The 26,766-nt window shown below is 43.6% G+C and overlaps 1 protein-coding gene and 1 long non-coding RNA gene across 3 annotated transcripts in view; both read right to left on the bottom strand.

Annotated features, from left to right (window-relative positions):
• The window catches only part of TXLNG (taxilin gamma), a 58,170-nt gene extending 44,824 nt beyond the window's left edge, over positions 1-13,346 (bottom strand). Inside the window, exon 1 of the mRNA XM_032329571.1 lies at positions 13,175-13,346. Coding sequence (XP_032185462.1) covers positions 13,175-13,279 — 105 coding nt within the window. The 5' untranslated portion in view covers positions 13,280-13,346. The remainder of the gene's footprint in view (positions 1-13,174) is intronic.
• A 603-nt stretch (positions 13,347-13,949) lies between these two features.
• On the bottom strand, positions 13,950-26,371 carry LOC116583161. 2 transcript variants are annotated; one of them, XR_004282634.1, is made up of 5 exons: positions 25,742-26,371; positions 22,521-23,146; positions 21,920-22,047; positions 16,316-16,375; positions 13,950-14,086 (listed from the first exon to the last, which is right to left on the bottom strand). It is a non-coding gene; the product is annotated as an uncharacterized LOC116583161 (long non-coding RNA). The 2 variants fall into 2 exon arrangements; XR_004282633.1 differs by having other exon boundaries at positions 22,625-23,146.
• Between the last annotated feature and the right edge of the window lie 395 nt (positions 26,372-26,766).

Raw genomic sequence — 26,766 nt, 5'->3', positions numbered from 1 at the left:
TCAAAGTATGGTCCCTGTGGACCCTTCCAGGTAGTCTGCAAACTCAAACATTATTTTCATAATACAGAGATATTGTTTTCTGGTGTTAACATTTGCACTAATGGTAGAAAAGCAGTAAAGAGTAACAGCACTGGGGCCCCTGGGTGGCTCAGTGGGTTAAAGCCTCTGCCTTTGGCTCAGGTCATGATCCCAGGTCCTGGGATCGAGCCCCGCATCGGGCTCTCTGCTCAGCAGGGAGCCTGTTTCCCCCACTCTCTCTGCCTGCCTCTCTGCCTCCTTGTGATCTCTGGCTGTCAAATAAATAAAATCTTTAAAAAAAAAAAAAAAAAGTAACAGTACTGACTCCTAAGAACAGTGTCAAGGCGGGACACCATGGTTTTCTTCACCACCATGTACTCTAACAGAGGAGGAGGGAGCATTTTTACTTAAAAATGCCCTTGAGGAAGCAATAAAAGTACAAATTTTTATTAAATCTCAACCAATGAGTACACATCTTTTTAAAGATTTTTTTTTTTTTAATTTGACAGAGATCACAAGTAGGCAGAGAGGCAGGCAGAGAGAGAGGGGAAGCAGGATCCCCACTGAGCGGCTCGATCCCAGAACCCTGGGATCATGACCTGAGACGAAGGCAGAGGCTTAACCCCCTGAGAGACCCAGGCGCCCCCACATCTTTTTAATTGTGTGAAGACAAAGAAAGTACACATCAAGCAGTTCTGCTGCAAACAGAAGTGAGATGGGACCCTAAAGAAAACCACTAATGCAGTTGTTTGAACTACAAGTCCCACTAGTAGCTTTTTTTTTTCATGGATCACCTTTCTTTTCTTTTCTTTTTTTTAAGATAAACTGTGCTGGGGCACCTGGGTGGCTCAGTCGTTAAGCAGCTGCCTTTGGCTCAGGTCATGATCCCAGGGTCCTGGGTTTGAGCCACGCATCAGGCTCCCTGCTCCCTGCTTCTCCTTCTCCTATTCCCTCTGCTTGTGTTCCCTCTCTCACTGTGTTTCTCTCTATCAAATAAATAAAATCTTTAAAAAAAAAAAAAAGATAAACCATGCTTATTTATTCAGACTTGGGTATTTGGCAAACATATTCTCCAAAATAAATAAAGTGAGCTTGTTACGTCAAGGCAGACAACAGATAGTATTTGTTGTCAATGACAAAATTTGAGTTTTTAAGCAAAATCTAGAATTTTTTAAAAACTATCTGCTACCATGAGTTTGGCAGCTTCCCAATACCTAAGACTTTTCTGTACAACACAGAACTACAGTGAATAATAATATAATAACACTGTACGGTGATATATGGAGACTATACTTCCAGTAGTGAGTAATGTAAAGAATTGTTAAATCACTATGCTATACACCTGAACTAATAACACTGCTTTAAAAAAACCACAAAACCTCTCCTGATGACATCAATGATGATACTACCATTATTTTGTATTATATAACAAAATGTGTCAACATTTGGAAGATCGACACAATCTGGTACACCAATACTTTTCAGATGACTAACATGATATTACAACATGATGGGAAAAGAACATGCATTCAAAGTGCAGAACAGACCATTACATTTTAATATAACAGCACTAAAAGTTTAGCAGAGTTTCAGAATCCACAGTGGCAACTAACCTTCAAGAACTACTACTACTTGCCGGGGCACCTGGGTGGCTCAGTGGGTTAAAGCCTCTGCCTTCAGCTCAGATCATGATCCCAGGATCCTGGGATCGAGTCCCGCATAGGCTCTCTGCTCAGCAGGGAGCCTGCTTCCTCCTCTCTGCCTGCCTTTCTGCCTACTTGTGATCTCAGTCAAATAAATAAGTAAATCTTAAAAAAAAAAAAAGAACTACTACTTGCCAAGTTTTGGTGTAATACCACAGAATTTCCCTAACTGTCTAAAAAAGCTATTATAACACTCCTTCCTGGGGCGCCTGGGTGGCTCAGTGGGTTAAGCTGCTGCCTTCGGCTCAGGTCATGATCTCAGGGTCCTGGGATCAAGTCCCACATCGGGCTCTCTGCTCAGAAGGGAGCCTGCTTCCCTCTCTCTCTGCCTGCCTCTCCATCTACTTGTGATTTCTCTCTGTCAAATAAATACATAAAATCTTAAAAAAAAAAAAAAACCAAAACACTCCTTCCTGCTCCAACTACATACATGTGTAAGGCCAAACTGTCTCCATATACTTAAACTGCAACGGCATATTGCCACCGACTGAATCCAGAAGCAGATTTGAGAATTCAGCTGTCTATTAAGCCATTCATTAAAGAAACCTGCAGAAATATAAAACAATGACACTCTCCTCACTTAAAAAAAAAAAAAAAAATCAAGACATCTCGATTTTTTAATTCCCTTCATCTATTTCACCCATTCCCCCACCCACCTAGCAACCACCAGTTTGTCCTCTGTATTTAGGAGTCTGTTATTGTGGATAATCAGAATCAATTTTCAAAAACCATTAGGCTGATTATGTGGCAGGCAGCTTCTGACATGGCCCTCAGTGATCTCAGTGATCCTCCTGGTATTCACAGCCTTGTATAATTACCTCCCCTTGAATGCAGGCTAGACCTAGTAACTGATTTCTTTTTTTTTTTTTTTAAGATTTTATTCATTTATTTGACAGAGATCACAAGTAGGCAGAGAAACAGGCAGAGAGAGGTGGAAGCAGTCTCCCTGCTGAGCAGAAAGCCTGATACAGGCTGGATCCCAGGACCCTGGGATCATGACCTGAGCTGAAGGCAGAGGCTTTAACCCACTGAGCCACCCAGGCGCCCCTAGTGACTGATTTTAATGAAGAGAGAATCTGGCAAAAGTGAGGGGCTGTCACTTCTATGGCTACGTGACAAAAGACTGCAACTTCTTTCTCTCTTCTGCTGACAGTCTTGCTCGTTCTAATGAAGCCAGCAGCCATGCTGTGAGATGCCTATGGAAAGGCCCATGCAACAAGGAACCAAGGGAACCCTGGGGCCAACAGCTCATAAGGAAGTGAATCCCGCCAATAACACATGAGTGAGCTAGGGAGTGGATCCACCTCCATCAAGCCTTCAGATGACTGCAGTCCAGGAGACCCTGAAGCAGAGAACTAAGCCACACCCAGATTCCTGACCCATAGAAAGAGATCATAAACGTTTCAAGCACCGAGTCCTGGGGTGGTTGTTACACAGCATTGGATAATTAGTACAATATGAGTTCATTTAAAATGAATAATAATTTGGGACGCCTGGGTGGCTCAGTTGGTTAAGCAGCTGCCTTCGGCTCAGGTCATGATCCCAGGGTCCTGGGATCGAGTCCCACATCGGGCTCCTTGCTCGGCAGGGAGCCTGCTTCTCCCTCTGCCTCTGCCTGCCTCTCTGTCTGCCTGTGCTCGCTCGCGCTCTCTCTCCCTCTGTCTCTGAAAAATAAATAAAATCTTTAAAAAAAAAATGAATAATAATTTAAAACTTGTTTTAATTTCTAATATGGGAAATATTAGATATAACCCATAAAAACAAAAGGATACTTAAAAATTATGCAAAAAGATTCTGAAACCAAAAAGTTTGAGAACTGCTGTCCTGGTTGTGGCAGAACAGGAATAGAGAAACTAAAAGGCCAACACACTCAAACCACGGTCTGAAAGGGGTCCTTATCTCGGCACCTTTACCCAAGCAGATCCATCTCTACGGAATACGGTCCTGGGTCCAAGTACAAAGACAGGGAGCAAGGAGCGCCACTTCCTCTGGTTCATTCGGAAGCCTCTCCAAGAGTACTTGATATACTTCCTCATTTAATCCTCAGAACTATCTTATAGGCAAGATGATGAACAAACAGGCTCATGGATATAATGTAAAGTAGTGTGTCCTCGGTCCTGAACCTAAGGGCTTGGAAAGCAGAGACTGAATTCTTAGCTTTTTCTCTATCATTCTAGAGAATATGTTCTTCCAAGGTTATGTTAAAAATAAATGCGGTGATGGTCACAAAACTCTGAATACACTAAAAAACCACTGAACTGTACACTTTAAGTGGGTGAATTGTATGGTATGTGAATTATACCTCAATAAAGCTGTTAACCAAAAAAATAAATAAATAAATACATGAGTAAAACCAGAGCAATGACAGAGTTCTGAGGAGGGATATAAACTGGAGGCAGTAAGTTCCAGGAGTTGTCCCAACTCCTAACTTTTGGCAGCAAAAGGCTGCCAATGATCTGTCTCAATATGTTATGAGCATGGGGAGCACACAGAGGCATTAATAGGTAAATGAGAAAAAAGAGGGAAACCAGTGCTGAAGTTAGGATGAGGGAACCAGATCTCCCCTCCTGGTGAAGAAGCCAAGAAATGAGCAAAGAGGTCCAGAAATGGTCTAGGTGAGACCCAGCTTTTTTAGCCTTATGATCTTTCTCTTTTTTTTTTTTTTTAATGATCTCTCTTATAGTAGTGTTACTACACCTACTACTAACATCTGTGGTGGGTACTAACATCTGTATCAGACTATGCACATCATTTGCCTTTTAAAGCAAGGATGATGGCATTGATTTCACAATTTCTATGACTATTTATTTTATAAAAATAAAGGATGCCAGACTCTATGATTTGCAAAATCATTTCTAGCTTTAAAACTGTAATTCAATGATAATCTGCAAACTGAAAGATATCTGCATTAGCCTAAACAGCTATCGAGGCAGCAAAAGTATCAGGAAACCCCAAAATTGTAATGCCCAAAACTACTGAAATATGCTTGGGCCTGACCTATTTTGCAGAAGGGCAGGGGCTGGGTCACACAATTAGTTAGTATCTTCAAGCTACAGACTCCTAAGATGTTAAATGGTCTACTTTTATGGGTTACCGAAATGGAACACCTGTCCCAACTTTATGAAGCCGTACTTCATCAGCTCCATGTGGACCAACCATGATGAACCTCTGAATATCAAGCTTTCTCTTCTTTCTTGTCCTGCTTACCCACAACACTTTAGTTCTTTGTTAACACTCTGTTGTGTGGACTTTAAGACAGGTTTTTAGGGACGCCTGGGTGGCTCAGTGGGTTAAGCCTCTGCCTTCGGCTCAGGTAATGATCTCAGGGTCCTGGGATCGAGCCCTGCATCAAGCTCTCTGCTCAACGGGGGGCCTGCTTCCCCATCTCTCTCTCTCTGCCTGCCTCTCTGCCTACTTGTGATCTCTCTGTCAAATAAATAAATAAAATCTTAAAAAAAAAAGACAGGTTTTTACAAAAAGGTCGCTCTAAACCCATTATCTTTCAAGTTATCCAAATTACACTCATACAATTGGAGGTGTTTTTGCAGAGTTTTAAAGCACAGCATACTTCCTAAATCATTTATCTAAAGGTTGACCCAAGGCCTCAGTGAAACAAAAGGTATGAAACCTGTCAGGCTTAAAATTCTCCTCAAAACTTCCCAGATCATAATAGCTTTTCTATACCCCAGTGATCCAACCCACCCTTCACAATTTCTTTTCATTTAACAAAAATGACTACTCTTCTGACCCACCACTGAGTTTTGCTTACATTCAACAAGAAGCACGTTTTTACTCACTGTTCTCAAGAAATGTGTTAAGAGAGCACAAGATACATGGCACATGGGTAACAACTTTGGAGCCCAAAAAGTCTGACCTTCAAACATACCACTTACTGCCTCCTGTGCAGCCATGAGGGAAATCAACCTCTCAGTTTCCTTATCTGTAAACTAGGGATGTACATTATCTACCTTCTAGAGTTGTAAGATTAGATATAATCAATATAAACTGCACCATGCAGAACTGTTATAATATCTGAACAAGGATGCATTTGCAAATTATACAAAATGCCTATATTCTCACTTTTAATATCACCCACATGCCCATTCATACAATACTAGGTGAAATGTGCTTCTAAGCTACTGGCACATCTTCCTTACCAAACCATTCTACGTTGACCTTTCTGAACGTAGGGAAAGAAAAAAGGGAGAAGTGCTGGTTTAGCAGTACTACTTATGGCTGACTGCAGAGTGGGAAGTTGGGGAGAACGGCGGCCGTTCTGGGGAACATTTTAGAAATGTAACACAGAATGCAAATCAAAACCCTGAGCAATAAATGCTAAGGAAATTATTTTGATAGCACAGAACGACAACACTGGTTATTTTATGTATCTTTTCCATCAAGTAATAAAATTTAAGTAGTTACAAGTACCAAGAGAGTTTCAACTAGGAAATGAATTGAATCATAAAAATACACTCTCAAGGTTCAAATCCTTAAAGGGTCACCTCCCCTATTTTTATTTTCTTCTGGAAATGCTCCACTTGGGAGAAATTTAAACATAGCTAATTCTAAGTGTTAGTGAATACTACATTAAATTTGTACATTATTTTATACATTTAAAATACTGTCACATCTGGTATAGTAACTAACAGTTACTGATAATCAGTTTAGAACCAAACAGAGGGACACCTGGGTGGCTCAGTTGGTTAAGCAGCTGCCTTCGGCTCAGGTCATGATCCCAGCGTCCTGGGATCGAGTCCCACATCGGGCTCCTTGCCCCGCAGGGAGCCTGCTTCTCCCTCTGACTCTGCCTTCCACTGTGTCTGCCTGTGCTCGCTCTCGCTCGCTCTCTCTCTGACAAATAAATAAATCTTTAAAAAAAAAAAAAAAAAAAACCAAACAGAAAGAAATTGAAGGAGGAGAAAGGGGGTGAGTAGGGGAGGAAAAGGCAAAGGAATTTCGTTGTGATATTAGATTAAAATTTGCTAGGTAAGCAGAAACTGTCCATGCAACAGGGTGTACCAGTTGCACAATTATATATCAACTCTAGGCCAACTTCATCAACTCAGAGCTATGTTATTTAAAGCAAGTTTTCTGTTGTTTGACTGAGCCTCAGATGTCGTGTCACCCACTCTGTAAAGGTAAGTAGATATTAGAATGGAAGCACATTTTAAGTGCCTAGTGCACTGTAGGTAACAGTGAGGAGTCAGATTTCTTTCCTTTGAAACGCAGGTCTCTGTAAAGTGTACAATCTGAACAGCATATCTACTGAAAGATCTATTATAGTGAATCCTTCTGTATACAAGCAAATCACACACACCCTGTTTTATAGATTTAACATACACATTCCTACATTAAACTTCTCTAGTCAATTGGGATGGACCTAGAAGGCATTACGGTAAGAGAAGTCAGAGAAAAACCAATACCATGACTTCATTTGTATGTGGAATCTTAAAAAAACAAAACAAATAAACAAACAGAAAGAACAAACACACCCATAAATACATAATACCATAAATACATAATACCACACATACATAATACCACACATACAGAGCACTGATGGTTGTCAGAGGAGAGGGTGGTAAGAGGATGGGCAAAATGGGTTAAGGGAAGTGACAGGTACAAGCTTCCAGTTATAGAATGATTAGGTCACAGGAATAAAAGGTACAGTGCAGGGAATATAGTCAAAGGTATTGTAATAGCACTATATGGTGACAGATGGTAACTACGCTTGCGGTAAATGTATAATCTACCATAATGTGTAGACCTGTTGAATCACTATGTTGTGTACCTGAAACTAATGCAACCTTATGTGTCAACTATACTTCAATTAAAAAAGAACAAACTTCTTGGGGTGCCTAGGTGGCTCAATCAGTTAAGCGTCCAGCTCGGTATCCGCTCAGGTCTTGATCTGAGGGTTGTGAGTTCGAGTCCCACACTGGGCTCCACGCTGAACATGGGGTCTACTTAAAAACAACAACAACACAAACAAACAGCAACAACAAAAAAAAAACCCACTTCTCTAGTCAAAAACAATATAAATGACACATATAACATACAAACCACCTTCTAGTAAAATGGTATATAAATGTGGCATATTATAATTCAAAAACAGGGACTTACTAAAGGATGTGCTAGATCTGGTCTACTCTCTTACTGCTTTGCCTCTTTTGTTCTCCTTGAAAATGAAACTGAACGAAGTTTGAAAATAGACAACAACGTTGTAAAGAGAAGGTCACTTAGATCATTATTTAATCTCTGTGCCAGAAGAGTGGAAGTTCAAATCCACAGATGGGGAGAAAAACAAGATAATGAAATGGTTTCTTCCTACCCCATACTCTTGCCACACTGACTGAACTTCTCATTTTAGCTATCCTAGACAGATTCTGGGAAAAGAGAAAACTCCAAAGCTTGGTAAGTAGATTTACCAAATTAACAGTATCCTAAAAGCAACAGAAATGGATCTTTCCTATAGTCTCCCTACCAGATCAAGGAAAATTCTACATGCCTGGCAGTGTACTGAGTGCTTCTCATCAACTCCTATTCTTTTTTTTTTTTTTTAAGATTTTATTTATTTATTTGACAAAGAGAGATCACAAGTAGGCAGAGAGGCAGGCAGAGAGAGGAAGGGAAGGAGGCTCCCTGCTGAGCAGAGAGCCCGACGTGGGGCTCGATCCCAGGACCCCAGGACCATGACCTGAGCCGAAGGCAGAGGCTTTAACCCACTGAGCCACCCAGGCGCCCCAACTCCTATTCTTTAAAACAATCCTGTGTGGTAGGGGCTAGCATCATAGCCACTTTACAGATGATGCAACTGAGGTTCAGAAAGATTGAGAAACTCACCCAAGGTTGCACAGCTAATAAAGCAAGTGGCAGAGAGCCAAGAGTCTTGACTCCAAAATCCATACTATTCACCCACTAGTACACTACTTATTACCGTAGTCTAGATGACAGGGTATTGGTTTTTAGACTTGGCTTCACCCCTTGGGCAAATCACTTGACCTTGCTGAGCAGTTTGTCATCTGTAAATGAGGGCAATGTCAGTTCCTCCAGCCTTCTCCACAGCATCCAGTGATGCTTAAGAGTTAACAAAAGTGCAATAGCGCTGTAAAAATTATAGGTCGCTATGTAGATACAAGATTTGGTTAACTTGAGCCTTGGTTACATACCTTTATCCTTCCAAATGGTTTACGGACCTAAAAATATTTTTTAAAGATTTTATTTATTTGAGAGAGAGAGAGACAAAGATAGCAACAGAGACAGCAAAAGAGAGCACAAGCAGTAAGAGTAGGAGAGGGAGAAGCAGTCTCCCCGCTGAGCAGGGAGTCTGATATAGGACTCGATCCCAAGACCCTGAGATCATGACCCGAGGTAAAGGCAAGCACCCAACTGACTGAGCCACCCAGGTGCCCCTTTATAAATAAGTTTAACAGCAATTCAATCATTTTTAACATTTCCCATCAAAAATCTAGTATTAAGGGACACCTGGATGGCTCAGTCAGTTAGGTTTCTGCCTTTGGCTCAGGTCGAGATCCCAGGGTCCTGGGATCGAGCCCCACATCAGGCTGCTTGCTCAGTGGGAAGCCTGCTTCTCCCTCTCCCTGCTGCTCGTCCTGCTTGTGCTCTGTCAAATAAATAAATAAATAAAAATTTTTTAAAATCTAGTATTAAAAACCAAATCAAACCTACCTTAGACTTTCTGGAAAAGGCAAAACTACACAGATAGTAAAAACATCAGTGGCTATCAAGGAGGGATAAATAGGGGATTTTCAGGGCAGTGAAAACTATTCTGTAGGATACTGTAATGGTGGATGCAGGTCATTATACATTTGTCAAAACTCTTAAACCGGGGGTGCCTGAGTGGCTCAGTGGGTTAAGCTTCTGCCTTCGGCTAAGGTTATGATCTCAGGGTCCTGGGATCGAGACCCGCATTGAGCTGTCTGCTCAGCAGGGAGCCTGTTTCCCTTCCTCTCTCTGCCTGCCTCTCTGCCTACTTGTGATCTCTGTCAAAAAAAGAAAAATAAAAATCTAAAAAAAAAAAAGCCCCAACCTCTTAAACTGTATAATACCAAGAATGAACCCCAACGCAAATTATGGACTTTTGTTAATGGCAATGTATCAATATTAGCTAGTCAATTCTAACAAATGCACCACACTAATGCAAGATGTAAATAACAGGGGAAACAATGTGTGAAGAATATATGGGAACTCTGTAATTGATATTCAATCTTTCTGTAAGCTAAAACTGCTCAAAAAACAGTGTCCATTAATTTTTAATTAAATCTCCTAAAACAAATTCTACACAGAAATTTACACAGTAGAGGCGCCTGGGTGGCTCAGTGGGTTAAGCCACTGCCTTCGGCTCAGGTCATGATGTCAGGGTCCTGGGATCCAGCCCCACATCAGACTCTCTGCTCAGCAGGGAGCTTGCTTCCCTTCCTCTCTGCCTGCCTCTCTGCCTACTTGTGATCTCTCTCTCTCTCTGTCAAATAAATAAATAAAACCTTAAAAAAAAATTTACACAGTAATGACCTTGGGTTTTGGGTTTTTTTTTTTAAGATTTTATTTATTTATTTGACAGAGAGTGGGCACAAGTAGGGGGAACAGAGGGAGAGCGAGAAGCAGTCTCCTTGCTGAGCAGAGAGCCTGATGTGGGGCTTGAATTCCAGGACCCTGGGACCATGACCTAAGCCTAAGTCAGACACTTAATGACTGAGCCACCCAGGCGCCCCATGCCCTTGGTGTTCTAAAAAATGCCTCTAATACTTGACAATGTATATTCCATCTTTTTAGATGTTGTCCAACAGAATTTTACACAGTGTTGTAAATATTTTGGATCTGCTCTGACACAGTAGCCACTAGCCATATTGGCTACTGAACACTTGAAATGTGGTTAGTATGAGGGAAGAATGGAATATTTATTTTTATGTAATTTCTTTTTTTTAAAGATTTTATCTATTTATTTGAGAAAGAGCGAGAGAGCACGAGTGAGGTGAAGGGCAGAAGGGCTGAATGGGGAGCCTGATGTAGGTCTCCATCCCAGGACCCAAGCCAAAGGTAGATACTTAACCGACTGAGCCACCCAGGCATCCCTTACTTAATTTCAATTAAATATGCAGATAGTAGCTATCATATCAGATAGCACAGTTTTAGACAATTCAAGAGACCCTTAGAAATGTACTATAATATTAACTTCAGAAGCAAAGAGTTACCTCAAGAGACCATTCAAATGGGATGTAGTTATGAAATGATGCCACAATTAACTGAGCTGGCGAAGAATGACTAAGTGGATGGTTCAAACAACTAGGAGCCAATAAAGCCTGTCTCCAGTTGTTTTTCCCTTTAAGTCAGTGACTAAACAGTCACTCTTCTTTAATTCCCTCAGTATTTTCAAAACATTCCAATTAGTTAAACATCATTTCTGCTTCCTGAAAAAATACAGTACAAATCAAGTTAGAATTAGGAATATTCTTTCAAGCTGGTAACCCAGAGGAAATAAAAAAATTAGGAGTCATAAAGAAATAAGTTAGTTTCACAGACACAAGATAGTCACCCAATTTTTTTACACGAAAATTCAAAAACTAATATTTAACCCAAGTATTTCAATTCCAGGTCATAGCCAATTGTAAATCAAAAGGAAGAAGATGCCCAGAAAAACATGAGCAAAAGAAAAAAGGTACAGGATGAGACAGTACAGATACACATGACTATTCATATCCAGCTGTTACCCAGAGTGCTGCCTCAAAGGGTCATTACCTCTTATCTCGGTCTTTTAAAATGCTAGTTGATTAAACCTCAGTTCCTAATTCAGACTTTCGGTCCTTATCCTAGTGGCATAAACGGGAACTTATATCCTCAATTGCAGTGGCTTTTTATCAGAGTCCTCCCCTGGGGGACCTATGAAATCCAACACTGAGATTGGCTCCCCACCCTCAGGGAATAAATGAAGTGTCCAAAGTGACAGTTTTGAAACCCTAGAGTACATTCAATCCACAGCTTTTTTTTCAGTCCTTCAAGTACTGGATCTTTATTTTAGAGTACAAAGAAAGAAAGAGAAAGAGAGGTAACTGAGAAGTAGTAATACCCTTATGCAGGGAGATATGAAAATAACCACCTTAGAAAGAGGCTCCTTAAAGCCAATTCTTGACACTTGGCTCAGATGTAAACCAAACCTTTGTTCTCCTTTTTCAAGCTCATAAATCTCATAAGAAAAATATTATTTCGTAATTTCACACAGGAGTGATTTTTGAGAGTATTCAAATGCATAATTAAGTAATATTAAATAGCTGAGTGATCAAGCAGGACGTCCAACAAGTTGAACGTTTCAATACGTTCCACTGTAAGGAAAAAGAGACGGGATTTCCACCTTTCCAGCGCCTTTCCCCACGGATTTCCATTCCTGGGTCCTGAAAGCCCTGTACCCCATTTGTTGTGCAATCTTTTTCGAACTCCACCCACTGACTCCAGAACAAGTGGAATTCTCCCATTCTGAAGGTCTCGATTTTCCTGTATCCAGGGAGACACTGAAAACTCCTTGACGTGAGTCAAGTAAGGCAAGGGGAACGGTCCAGTCTGTCTCCCAGATTAAGAGAGACCAAAGGCCAGGGTGGGGGAGGCGCTCAAGTTTCCGCTCACCCAAGAAAAAAGAAAGAAAAGAAAGGAGGGTAAATAAAGAAAGAGCAAAAAAGGGGAGAGAGGACTAAAGGGGAAAACCGGCTTTCACGCGATGCTGCCCCCAACCCTGTGGGACCCAGGTCCACCAGCATCGTCTTCCCATCACGGGTCCCGGTCCCACGTGTAACCAGGCCCGTAGTGCCCAGAGACGAGCCCTGTGACCCGGGAACCGAGTGGCTCCTCCAGCCCCGTGGCGCTCGCCCGCCCGCGCAGTGGCGGGGAGCGCAGGGGGGCGGGGGAAGGGGGGCGCAGTGCAACCCCAGCTCCCGCGCTGTTATCTTACTGCGCAACAGCCTCGCCCGCGCCGCCCCGGCGCACCCCGCAGCGCGCCCTGCGCACCTGCCGGGCAAGAGCCAGGCCAGCCCCTGACCCAGGCAGCCCTCGGATTGCGCCGGGAGCACCGAGAGCCCGCCGAGGGCGGGGGCTAGGAGAAGGAACACCTGGCGCCCGGGGTTCCCCGGCATCGGCCGCACGTGGCTGTCACACCTGGCGCGCCCCCGCCTCGCACCCCTTCCCCCTCACACCAGACTTCGCCCCCTGCCATCTCCCACCTCTGTCGCGCGCCCCAAAACCCCAACCTTCGCTCCCTCCTATCCCATCCATCTCAGTCCCAAATCCCCCCCGACCCGCTCCCGCTGTCGTCACCCCCGGGAAGGAAGAAGGCCGGATGTTCGTCCCGTGGCTAAAGGTAACCGGAGAGAGTGAAGATGTGAACCCCGAAAAATCTAGCCCGGGCATTTCCCCGGCCGGACAACAACGCAGACGTCTCCCAGGCTGACCTTCTGCCGCGGGCTGCGTCGCCGTCCGCCCCGTCCGGCCTCAATAGCCTCTTCGGCGCCGCCGCCGCCTCTACCCCGCGCTGCCTCTTCTAGCCGCGTCGCCATGAGGTGACGGCAGCAGCCAAACAAGCGGCCCTACAAGGGGCAAGGAACCTTTCAGGGCCCCCGCGCCCCGCCCCTGAGCCCCCACGGCCAATCGCCGCATGAATGTCCTCCCACGTGACCGGAGGAGGTTGGCCCCCGAGGGGATGGAGCGGAATGGGGGTGGGGAGCATTGAAGTCTGGGCTGAGCTTCTGCAGGGCCGAAGGGCTAACACAGGCCGTGCGAGTCTGCGCAGACAGGGAAAAAGAATCTGAAGCGGACTACAAGTCCCAGCAGGCTTCGCGGCCACGGCTCGCAGGCCCTGCTCAGGATTGGAGCGTAAGGCGGTGTTCTGAACGGGGGAGAGTGTCCGCCGGCTTGCGCGTGCAGCCTACTGGGACTTGTAGTTTTCTGAAAGCGACGTACTGGTACCGGAAGGTACTCTTGATTATCCTGAGGGAAAAGTTTAGGAATTGTACCGGGTTTGGGAGGGAGCGGGAGTGGGGACATGTTGTTGTGTTTTTGTTTTTGTTGCTCCTCTTCGGAATTGAACCCAAATGATTAGGGATAAGGGGAAATCGTGACTTTCAAGGCGGGAGAGATGTAATGGCTTTCAGAATTTGAGGTTTCTGGCTGGGACACCTGCTCTGAGCCTTGATCATCCACCAGAACTCTCAGCACCATTTACCTGTCCTGAACTCCTGCGAGGTGGGAGCTGCGTCCTTTTCACCTTGGCTGAACCACCGGGTCTTCTAGCACAGTTCTCCACTCTTAGTTGGCGCTTAATACATGTCGAATGTATCCTGTTTTCTCCGGTAGTCGTTTCGTTACTGAAATTTTTAAACAAATTACGTTAGCGGGGCGCCTGGGTGGCTCAGTCGTTAGGTGTCTGCCTTTGGCTCAGGTTGTGATCCCCGGGGTCCTGGACTCCAGCCCCACACGGCTCCCTGCTCGGCGGGAAGCCTGCTTCTCCCTCTCCCACTCCCTTTGCTTGTTCCCTTTCTTTCTCTCTCTCTGTCAAATAAAATCTTTTAAAACAACAACAAATCGGTTTGCTGAATCGGTTTTTGTTTTTGGTTTTGTTTTCTTGACGGGATTGGGGCAGGGGGTGCAGTTTTGCTCAGGAATATTCCATTTCCATCTGATAGAACTAGATCTCTAATGACTGAGCCTCTGAAAGTCACGGACCCTCATGAAATTCTTTTTTTTTTTTTTTAAGAGTTTATTTATTTGACAGAGGGAGAGAAACCACAAGTAGGCAGAGAGGCAGGCAGAGAGAGAGAGTGGAGGAAGCAGGCTCCCTGCGGAGCAGAGAGCCCAACATGGGGCTCAATCCCAGGACCCTGAGACCATGACCTGAGTTGAAAGCAGAGGCTTTAACCCACTGAGCCACCCAGGCACCCCTACTATTTTTTATTAAAGTTAAATACAAGACAGTGGTAGCAGGTGCTAAAAATGTAATAATACACGAGAGTAAATTTCAATATTGTGGAAATTACATCTATCAATTTTAATTATTTCTGTAAATTTGGGGAAAGTATCAGTATTTTATCTCATGGGCAGAACACCTCAGTCCAGCTTTGAGATTTCAAAAGTAGAGCAGTAGGTAATGAACCCATAGCCAGATTCTGTATAAAGTTGATGGTCTCGGCCACCATACCTCACCCTTTTTTTATTTTTAGGATTTTATTCATTTATTTGAGAGAGAGAATACAAGAGGGGGGAGGGTCAGAAGAATCAGCAGACTCCCTGCTGAGCAGGGAGCCCTATGAAGGGCTCAATTCCAGGACTGGGATCATGACCTGAGCCGAACAGCTGCCCAACCACCCATGCGCCCCATGCCTCACCTTCTTAAGGGTAAAATTCCCAACAAGACACATAATAAAGTAGGGGTAATGCTTTTTCTAACGTGTTCAGGGAGCTTAGTGTCAAAATGTGTAGTAGTTAAATAATGGCACAAACACCACGCAGCTACTAAGAAAGATAAACACTTTTTTAATTTAACCTAGAAAACATACATAACATAGTGAGCTTTACTTTTTTTTAAAAGATTTTATTTATTTATTTGACAGAGATCACAAGTAGGCAGAGAGGCAGGCAGAGAGAGGAAGGGAAGCAGGCTCCCTGCCAAGCAGAGAGCCTGATGTGGGGCCCAATCCCAGGACTCTGGGATCATGACCTGAGCCGAAGGCAGAGGCTTTAACCCACTGAGCCACCCAGGTTCCCCCATAGTGAGCTTTAAAAGAAAAAATTCTAGGGGTGCCTGCCTGGCTCAGTCGGTAGAGCACGTGACTCTTGGTCTCTGGGTTGTGAGTTCAAGCCCGATATTGGGTGTAGAGCTTACTTCAAAAAAAATTTTTTTTCAAAAAAAATCCATTGGGGAGGAGGTAGGGGATGACAGAAGGGGTGAAGGGGGGAGGTAAAGGTTTCCAGTCATGGAATGAATAAGTCACAGGGATAAAAGGTACAGCGTATGGAATATAGTCAATAGTATTGTAATAGCTTTGTATGGTGACAGATGGTAGCTTCGTTTGTGGTGAACACAGCATAATGTATAGTGCTGTTGTCAAACCACTATGTTGTACACCTGAAACTAATGTAACATTGTGTGTCAATGATCCTTCAATAAAAAAATCCATTTGTATAGAATTGCCTGTATGTTTATAAAGAGGTATTTAAAAGGATATTAATCAAAATGTTAATAATGTGTTTCCCTGGGTGGTGAGATTTGAAAGTATTTTCACGTCATGATTTTCTGTGTTAAGTATGTATGGAAAAAAGTCAGTAGTTATCGTCATTACAAAAACAAAAGAACTACGTAGGTGACATCAAGTCTTAAAAGATGAAAAATATTTAATTGTATTTATTTTATTTATACATGGCCTTGTTTCAAAAGGGGCTTGGGTATATGTGTGTATGTAGAGATATAGATCTAGATCATGCTATTCTTTCATTCCTATGTATATATGGGGGGGAAGGACATGAGGAGAAAGTGAATGTGAAAGGTTAGGGAAAAATAAGATGAAGTCATGGGTGACTTGAATCCGTAAAACACATACCTTGAGGTCTTGTGCATAAGCTGGAGGTGAACCAAATTTTTATTCTGTGCTTCTTGACAGCTGAGAAAAGAGGAAAACACAATTTATAGAGTGATTTACAACACTGTAAAATAAAGACAAAGTGGTTGCTTGAGAGAAACATAGCTATTACTGCTCCTGAGATAAATATGAATTTTAGAGGTCCTATAACATTTTTTGTTTGTTTGTTTGTTTTTCCTGTAACATGTTTAACATGGGCAATGGCGGTTTTAAAATCCGTCCATAGGTTCGTCGATGCTCCTTCCTCCAAAAGATGGAGTCTGGTTCCCCTCCTCAGGCTGTGGGCCAGGCTTAGTGGTTGACTTCTAAAGAAGATGGTAGCATAATAGAGGTGATACACAGCTTCCAACACTGGTCAGAGCAAGAATACCTTCTGCCTGGTCCTTCAGGTCCTGGATCATTCTCTTCTTCCTTGGGTCAGACTAATCTGATTTTTTTATAGACCCATTCTTTGTTTAGATTTTTATCATAAAGGTCTTCAAAAAGGTCACTATCAAGACTTAGTCCAAAGCTCTATAAAGCACTTCGCTTATCTCTGCTGGGATCCATTGTTAAGATTATATTTTAGGCTTGTGAGGGCTATCATTTTTTGTTTGTTTGTTTTGTGAGTCTTAAAAAGGCACCCCGTGTTCTGTCTTTATTAATTATTCTTACATTTGCTCAAGGAATTGTCATCTGTTAAGAACTGTGCCTGCCAGGAAGGTGAAGGTCCTGAGATAAACAGTTCCTCCTCATTAGGTAGAGAATATTCTCCCCAGGCTCCCTAGGAGCTCTGCACATAACCTGAATATGGGCCCATCTATTCAGATGTTGATTAAGCAGCCATGTATCTGAGGCACAGTTTTTCTTAAAAGATTTTATTTATTTATTTGACAGACAGAGATCACAAGTGAGCAGAGAGGTAGGCAGAGGGAGAGGGAGAAGCAGGCTTCCCGCTGAGCAGGGAGCCCGATGCGGGACTCGATCCCAGGACCCCAGGATCATGACCTGAGCTGAAGGCAGACACTTAACAACTGAGCCACCCAGCACCCAAAATAGTTTTTATGAATAGTAAGTTCAGGGATGTCCCAGCTCTCTGTTGTTTCACGTGCTCTGACTATCACTTTGTAGGAAAAGCAAGACAGTCAGAGTAGACTTACCATGATTACAGAGAGAGGATTCCGTTGGCCTCCTAAATATTATCGGGGAGCTGGAACTCTCAGAGTACATAGCTGGACACAGGGCCATTTAGAGCTTTAGCCTACAGTATCATCCCTAAGGGAACAGGCTTCCAACTTGCTAGGCTGTCATGTCCTGTCAGTGCAAGGGTGACAAGAGTCTCACATACTCTGAACAACGCAAGTCTTGAGTATTACTGATTTTACCAATCCAAGCCCACTTCTCTCACTGTTACACTAACAAATTACTAATTCCACCAATGAAAACCAATTTCTATTTTTTTTTTTTGACAGACAGATCACAAGTAGGCAGAGAGAGAGAGAGGAGGAAGCAGGCTCCCTGTTGGCAGAGAGCCCGATGCGGGGCTCGATCCCAGGACCCTGAGATCATGACCTGAGCCGAAGGCAGAGGCTTTAACCCACTGAGCCACCCAGGCGCCCCCCAATTTCTGTTTTTTTTTTTTTAAAGATTTATTTATTTATTTGACAGAGAGAAATCACAAGTAGATGGAGAGGCAGGCAGAGAGAGAGAGAGGGAAGCAGGCTCCCTGCTGAGCAGAGAGCCCGATGTGGGCCTCGATCCCAGGACCCTGAGATCATGACCTGAGCCGAAGGCAGCGGCTTAACCCACTGAGCCACCCAGGCGCCCCCAATTTCTGTTTTTAATAAAGATTTTATTTATTTGTCAGAGAGAGATCACAAGTAGACAGAGAGGCAGGCAGAGAGAGAGGGGAAGCAGGTTCCCTGCCGAGCAGAGAGCCCAATGCAGGGCTTGATCCTAGGACCCTGAGACCATGACCTGAGCTGAAGGCAGAGGCTTAACCCACTGAGCTACCCAGACGCCCCTGAAAACCAATTTGTAACCTTCATTCTGCTACTTAGTAAAGCTGCTGGTTTGATGAGCTATGACTGACAGAAGCACTTGTAACTGTAACATGGAATATGGACTCCATGATTAATACAGCTGACCAGCCCTGCGGGGTCAGGTCCTGAGTCATTGCCAGCCCTTAATTTAATGCAACACACACACACACAGCTGCTGCTACTACTACTACACTTTTTGCTGACAGTAAATTACAGACATCATCAAACTGTAAGGGACAAGGGCAAGCTCCTCCAAAATGTGCCACTTTAATGTGCAGATTATTTCAAGTTGAAAATAAGTAATGTCCAGGGCACCTGGGTGGCTCAGTGGATTAAGCCGCTGCCTTCGGCTCAGGTCATGATCTCAGGGTCCTGGGATGGAGTCCCACATCGGGCTCTCTGCTCAGCAGGGAGCCTGCTTCCCTCTCTCTCTCTCTGCCTGCCTCTCTGTCTACTGTGATCTCTCTCTGTCAAATAAATAAATAAAATCTTAAAAAAAAAAAAAAAAGAAAAGAAGTAATGGCCAAAAACACTCAGAAAGAAACCTTCTTACTTATTCCTAACTGCCTAAAAGAATCCAGAGGACCTGTTGAGAGAGAGCTAGCACCATAAGTAACTGTTATTAGACAAGAACTAGGTATGGTAGACAAGAAGGAACCCAGCAAGCCTGTTTGATCAAATTCCTCTTTGTGTCCCATTGTGTGGGTGGCCCACCAAATGCTTGTTTACCAAACATTTATTTTTCATCTTCATGAAAGTTGCTTTCCTTCCCTTTGAAGTTCTAGACCCCTACTCTCTTCTTGGTTCAGGAGTTCCTTTATACTTCATTTTGTCTGTCTTTGGACACTCATGTCTGTGTTGATTCCTCATATGTATATAATTAAATTTTAGGGGCACCTGGGTAGCTCAGTGGGTTAAGCCTCTGCCTTTGGCTCAGGTCATGATCTCAGGGTACTTGGGTCGAGCCCTGTATCAAAAACTAAAAAAAAAAAAAAAAAAGTATTTTCTCTTGTTAATCTGTCCTTTGTCAGTTTGATTCTCAGACTAGCTAGAAGAATGTTGCAGGATAGAGGGAAAATCTTCTTCTCCAACAATACCCTATAACATGATCAAAGGTATTGACAAATCTAAAGAAGCAGTGTTTCTATTAGAGGATTAGAAACCGAGAAAAGGGTGAGTCAGGGAAGCCTAGCTGACAAAGCCATCCCTGCGGAGTTTGGGGGAGAGAGAATCTTGTTCCAAAAAAAGAGAAATTCAAAAATAATGGCCCTATTCACAAGCTTAATTCCTAGGGTGGGGACGAAGGCTTCATCCTCCTCATGCCTAATGTGAATTTATCTAGAGAGAGAATGTAGAGATGTGTACCTTTCCCTCCAGTGAACCACTTTCATTGCTTATTCTTAATAAAGGGACATTTTGACTTTGTAAATCAGGCCTGAGGGCTGTGTTTTGGAGAGAACATATTCTGCGTGGTCCCTCCAGGAAGCCCCTCTGGTGCCGAGTGTCTTGGGTGTAGCAAGTTATCCATCCCTAGCATGTTGTCCTTCTCACCCCAAGTCAGTCCAGTTCTTGGAAAGGCTTGTTGAATGGACTCTTCCCCCCAGCCAGGCGGTCAATGAAGTCAGGGTGAGGACTGTGCCCATTGAACTCCTGATCACCACTGCCTGGCAGAATAGAACACTCAGAAAGCTCCCAGTACTTACTAAAGCCTCTGAATAGATACAAGGTACTCATTTTTTGGAAACTGTACAGATGAAAGCCAAACCCTTAATTCCCCAAGGTGATATACCTCTTTTTTAAATTTTTACTTTATTTTGTCAGTGTTCCAAGATTCACTGTTAATGCACCACACCCAGTGCTCCATGCAATCCGTGCCCTCCTTAATACCCACCACCAGGCTCACCCATCCCCCCACCTCCCTCCCCTCCAAAACCCTCAGTTTGCTTTTCAGAGTCCACAGTCTCTCGTGCTTCCTCTCCCGTTGATATACCTTTGTGCAACCTCTTGGAATGTTTCCTGGTAGTAACAGTCCTCAGTTACACTGAGACCTCAGCCAGCCACAGGACCAAGATCACCCCAGGATAAACTTGGTGGCAATAGAAAATTTTCACTCATGGGGGGGGCGCCTGGGTGGCTCAGTGGGTTAAGCTGCTGCCTTCGGCTCAGATCATGATCCCAGGGTCCTGGGATCGAGCCCCACATCGGGCTCTCTGCTCAGCGGGGAGCCTGCTTCCTCCTCTCTCTCTGCCTGCCTCTCTGTCTGCTTGTGATCTCTGTCTGTCAAATAAATAAATAAAATCTTTAAAAAAAAAAAAGAAAAAAAAGAAAATTTTCACTCATGAATTAAACATTTGAGCACCTACTTCATTCTGAGCACTGTATTAGACATGATTTAGAATGAGGGCACCCAGGCCTGTAATGGACAGGGACATATACAAACAACGTAATTCATAAGGTACAGGTAACAGTTATGCAAGATAATTTCTTTTTTTTTCTTTTTTTTTTTAAGATTTTATTTATTTATTTGACAGAGAGAGATCACAGGTAGGTAGAGAGACTGGCAGAGAAAGAGAGAGAGCAGGAAGCAGGCTCCCTGCTGAGCAGAGAGCCCGATGTGGGACTCGATCCCAGGACCCTGAGATCATGACCTGAGCCGAAGGCAGCGGCTTAACCCACTGAGCCACCCAGGCGCCCCAACAAGATAATTTCTTGAAGGCTATTTTCTTCTGGTGGTAGAGCAATTTAAGGAAGGTTTAGGTAACATCTGAGCTATGTCTCGAAGAGCCCATGGGAGTTAAATTAACCATGCTAGTTTGACTAGTCCACCTCAGTATTTTCAAAGAAAAAAAAAGCTCCTATTAACCTTTAAAGCAGCCAAGAGTATTATTTCATCAAGAACTAAATTTCAGGGGCGCCTGGGTGGCTCAGTGGGTTAAAGCCTCTGCCTTCGGCTCGGGTCATGATCCCGGGGTCCTGGGATCGAGCCCCGAGTCAGGCTCTCTGCTCAGTGGGGAGCCTTCTTCCTCCTCTCTCTCTGCCTGCCTCTCAGCCTACTTGTAATCTCTGCCTGTCAAATAAATAAATAAAACCTTAAAAATAAAAAAAAAAAGAATTAAATTTCAGGGGTACCTGGGTGGCTCAGTTTGTTAAGCCTCTGCCTTTGGCTCAGGTCATGATCTCAGGGTCCTGGAATCGAGCCCCACATCAGGCTTTCTGCTTGGCAGGGAGCCTACTTCCCCCTCTCTCTCTCTGCCTGCCTCTCTGTCTACTTGTGATCTCTCTCTCTGTCAAATAAATAAATAAAATCTTAAATTAAAAAAGCATTAAATTTCATTTTTGTTGAATACTACTTGGGTTGTTGTAGCAAAAGGAGTATTTGCCTTTTCAGAGAACAGAGAACTTATTGTTTGATTATCCAATACCATCCTTCTGAGTTAACCCTGATTTTAGTCCTTATAGGAATTTGGCCAATTTTAGTGTTTGCTATACACTTCCACATTTCTGGCAGACACGAAAAGATTGAGAAAATGATTTTACTTCATACCCAGATTGCTCAGGCATATTGATGGCAGGCCACAGAGAGTTCTAGTAGATCGGCACACACTGGGGAGCCAGCTCCAGCAGGTGGATACATCCAAAGTTCTTGTCACGTATGGAATATTGGAAGAGTACCTGCATTTCAAAAACTCAAATCTCAAATACATATATTATATATTTGAGTATAGACATTCATGAATTTTGTTCTGGTTTCCCTAAGACTCAGCTTTAATTATATACTTTCAAGGTAATAGAAACTATGTTCATAAAGACAATGGTAAAGAACACAAAATATTCATGGGTTAAGATCTCTTAAACACACACACACGCCTGCACGCACACATGCCTGAGTGGCTCAGTTGATTAATCAGTCTCTTGATCTTGGCTCAGGTCTTGATCACAGGGCTAGGAGTTCAAGCCCATGTCAGGCACAGGACTTACTTAAAAACAAAAACAAAACAACCTGTTTCTGGCATTATGGTCTAGTCTACTCGCCAGTCTTCTCCAGGTTCAGCGCCTCTAAGTTACAGATATTTTAGAACTGGTGGGGTCCCCGTCTTGGGATTATTTTTAGCATAAATATATTATTACTACTACAAATGTCTTACTTTTGAATAGTTATCTGATGATTGGGCCCCACCAAATACTTCTGGATCCACTGAAGAATATATTTCACCCATAATAGGTGCTTTGGTGAATATGGTGAACCAACCGTTTCTTGTGTAAGATGTTCCGGGATAAGGATTCATTATATTTCCAGCTGGTTTTAGTGCCAGTAGGGTATCCAAATCCCCATTCTTTAGTTCTTCTGAGGCTCTTCAGGGAATATTGGGGCTAGTATTTAACTAAGTCTAGATGTAGTACCGAAGCCATTATAAAGTGTTTTGTGGTCTTCATAAGGGTTACGAGCTTATGTAAGACCCTTCATAAAGGTCTGGTTGATTATTCCGTTGAGGAATCAAACAATTTGGAGGGTCCTCAGCATTGGACAATAGCTGATGGGTCACCTTTGCATCCAGCTCTTTGCTGTCCTTGATCCATCAAACTGCTCCCATCCATAATCATTTCAAAGTCTGGAATTTCCAATGGTAGATCCATCAAATCAGGATGGCTAGAACAAACTTGTTCTGGTGATCTTTCTGAGTGACTCATGAAGCAACAGACAAGCATGGGCCAGTGTGGTGATTTTCCTGGAGGTTTACTTCAAGTTCTCTAGCTTTGGTTTGCAGGACTTCTGGAAAAAAGGGGCAGGTTTAATTTTCAATTGTTTCAAGTCAAGAAAACAGGAGAAAATACAAATTTTGTTGTTCTGGACAGATTAAAGATAAAAACCTTTGGGGCGCCTGGGTGGCTCAGTGGGTCAAAACCTCTGCCTTCGGCTTAGGTCGTGATCTCAGGATCACGTGTCTTGGGATAAAGCCCGAGTGGGGTTCTCTGCTCAGCAGGGAACCTGCCTCCCTGCCTGCCTCTCTGCCTACTTGTGATCTCTGTCTGACAAATGAATGAGTAAATAAAATCTTTAAAAAAAAAGATAAAAACCTTCACCATTTAGACCATTAATCTCAAAGAACTGTCATTTTGATAGAGGAAAATCAAATCCCAAGCCTATACCACGTACTTGGTATTAAAACTCTTACTCCAACAAGACATATTTAAATATTTTTTTTCTTTTATTATTTCTTTGAGACAGAGAGAGAATACGTGCAATGGAGGAGAGAATCTTAAGACGTGGGACTCCATCTTATGACCATGAGATCCTGACCCGAGCCAAAATCAAGAGGTGGATGCTTAATCAACTGAGCCACCCAGGCACCCTGCAACAAGATGAATTTTTAAAGACTTCATGCAGTCTTTTTCCTGTCATCTCCCATGTTGATATAAACTTAGTTTAACAAAAAGATCCAGGGCACTGCATGGATCAGAGTTGCTGTGGCCGCAGTCATACACTGACCGCAATCTCTATTAGGAATGAAAGACTCTAAGGTGTGAGGAGGCTGCCAACCATTCCCAACTCTGAAGCCATCAGGGATGACCTTGACCAAAGACAGCTGCCTTGGGACAGCCTTCCCTCTTCCCAGGTGGTCACATCAAATGGCTGTTCTAGAAGTTCAACCCACTTCCCCTACTTTAGGATGGTTCTGAAGGGTAATCCAACCCTGGAACTCCTCAGAATCAGCTAAGGCTTCTGTTAATATCTTACTACTGTTCAACTTCTGCCTTATTTTGCTCTTTTACTCTTTCTTTTCTTCCCCAGGTGTTGATTACTCCCTTATAAATGTTTTCTGTATTCCTTCTCTATAATCTTAGTCCTATGTACAAAATTCCTTACCAAAGACTTCCTTCTCAGAAGCCTTCTACTACAACTTTCCTTTTCTACAGTCAGATTTTGTTTTAACTTTTCCCTATATAAATAACCAGTCTCATTTTCCTTGCATACAGAGTTGCTACCCTCATTATTTCCAGTCTTAGATCACCCATAAAACTTCATGGAGTGTTAGACAAAGCTCTAAGTTTTTTCCCTTTTCTGACAAAATTTGCAATAGAAATAACACAGACTTTTACATTCAATGGTGATAATGCTAAAGACATGTCCATTGTAATTAAACCGATAGACTTAAATTAGCTTTAATGCCAAATATTTCCCAAGATCATGTGAACTTCAACTTCAACGTTTGCGTTAGTTTCCATCTTTCTGAGTTTTAAAATGCCCAATTCTGGGGCGCCTGGGTGGCACAGTGGGTTAAGCCTCTGCCTTCAGCTCAGGTCATGATCTCAGGGTCCTGGGATGGAGCCCCGCATCGGACTTTCTGCTCAGCAGGGAGCCTGCTTACCCCTCTCTCTCTGCCTGCCTCTGCCTACTTGTGATCTCTCTATCTCTCTCTCTGTCAAATAAATAAATAAATAAAATCTTAAATAAAATAAAATAAAATAAAATGCCCAACTCTGGGGCATGTGGGTAGCTCAGTCAGTTAAGCGTCTGTCTTTGGTTCAGGTCATGATCCCAGGGTCCTGGGATGGAGCACTGCATGAGGCTCCCAGCTCAGTGGAGAGCCTGCTTCTCCCTTTCCCTAGGCCACTCCCCCTGCTGTGTGCATGCACTCTCTGTCTCTCTGTCTCTCTGTGTCAAATAAATAACTAAAACCTTAAAATGTTTTAAAAACTAAAATAAAATACCCCATTCTTACAAGTGCTTGCCTTTAAACCAACTAAACAGAGCTCTTTTACAAGTTAATCTTAGCAATACCATCAGGAGGTAAAGAAAATAGCTCCCGTGTATAACATACATGGACACACCCGCAAAAACACAAGATGCAAACAAAATCTTAAAGGACCAATTTCTCAACAGCTCTTTTTTACAAAACAATTCTAACTGCAAGATGATATTATAATTTCTGGATCTGTCAATTGGTCATTTTTCTCCAGGATCTAACGAATATCGTAGCCAAGAAGTGTTGCACGAAAAGATTGCCCAGTTTTGGAGAACACAGCCTTAAAGGGCCACACTCGGGAATCGAATCCTCATTTCCCATTTTCCCATTACACCGTGGCTGGTTTTCTTCAAAGACACCAAAAGACATTACAACACGCAAAGCAGACAAAGCCCAGAGTAGCTCCGTAAGGGTTGGTTTCTCCCCAGAAAGCTGGGGCTTCACCGACTGAACCAAACGGCATCCTCCCCAGCCTTTTTTTTAAGCATGCAAGAAAAGGAGACTAAGAGAACCAAAACTTGTCAGGAGAAGGCCCCCGAATGAGAGGAAGAAATCTGAGAGAGCCCAGCTGAACACGAGGAAGAAAGAAGGTCATGTGCGGTCACACACGAAGTACTCACCAAGAGAAGGCTGTGCAAACCAAACCCCCACTCCGACTCCTGGCAGTAAGAATTAAATTAGGCGCTGAAGGCCAGCAGTGTCCACTCGGGGTGGGGCCCTGGGGACAGTCCCTAGGGCAAAGAGTGTAGGCAGCTGCTTAGACTTCCCTCCAGACTCCTGTTACTGGCTGGGGGCCCAAAGAGCCACGGGCAAAGAACAACCAACCGGTTGACTTGCCAAATTTGTAACCAAGCCCAGGCTCATGTTGTTCTGTGCGCGACAAAGCCAGTCACCGAGTCACGGAGCGTGGAGCAAGGGAAGAGGCAGCAAAAGGACTGAAACAAGAGAATGAGCTCCAAATCCACCTTTAACAGAGGAAGGTCAGGGAAATGTAAGTGCCAAGGAAAAGTCTGGGCGAAAATCTGCCGCTGAGTTTATTAGTCCGCAGCCACAATTAGCCCCACTCAGCAAATTTGGTTATAATGTCAACGAGACGTTTACTCCACAGATAAAATGTAATATAAGGAATGATTAACCAAGGGTTGGGGGGAGGGGGGAAGAATGATTAGCCCATATATTGGAAGAGTCAAAAAGGCAAAAAGGAAACACTAAGGTAGGCCTTTCCAGGAATTGCTCCTGGGACTGGAGGGGGGAAAGAAGCAGTTGGAATGATTGAGGCTGACCAGCTTGGGGAGGGCGGGACCAGACCTGTGATGACGGGGCCTCGATGCTGGGGTCTCCTGGGGCACCATGAGGTTGGTTCTGGGGGAAAGCTGCAAATGGGAATTAGCTGCTACGGCTGAAACTAACTAGGGCCAGGTGAAATTTCTGCAGATAAAGCCCAGAGACAAGGCCTCTCGCCCCTCCAGCCTGCCCTCTAGCGCCTCCCAAGGGCAGGGCCTAACGGGGAGCCGCTGGCCAAGGTGAACACCGAGGCACCTGGGTGGGCAGACATGAAGCTTAGAGAGGAAAAGCCTAATGACCGGCACAGGTTGTCAACTTCTGGCTGACTGGGGTCCTGGAGGCCCTCAGCTTGAGCTGGGCT

Source organism: Mustela erminea, chromosome X (genome assembly GCF_009829155.1).
Source record: "Mustela erminea isolate mMusErm1 chromosome X, mMusErm1.Pri, whole genome shotgun sequence".
NCBI classification, from domain to species: Eukaryota; Metazoa; Chordata; class Mammalia; order Carnivora; family Mustelidae; genus Mustela; species Mustela erminea.
The sequence above is the reverse complement of the archived record's forward strand: the minus strand, read 5'-3'. Positions and strand labels throughout refer to the sequence as shown.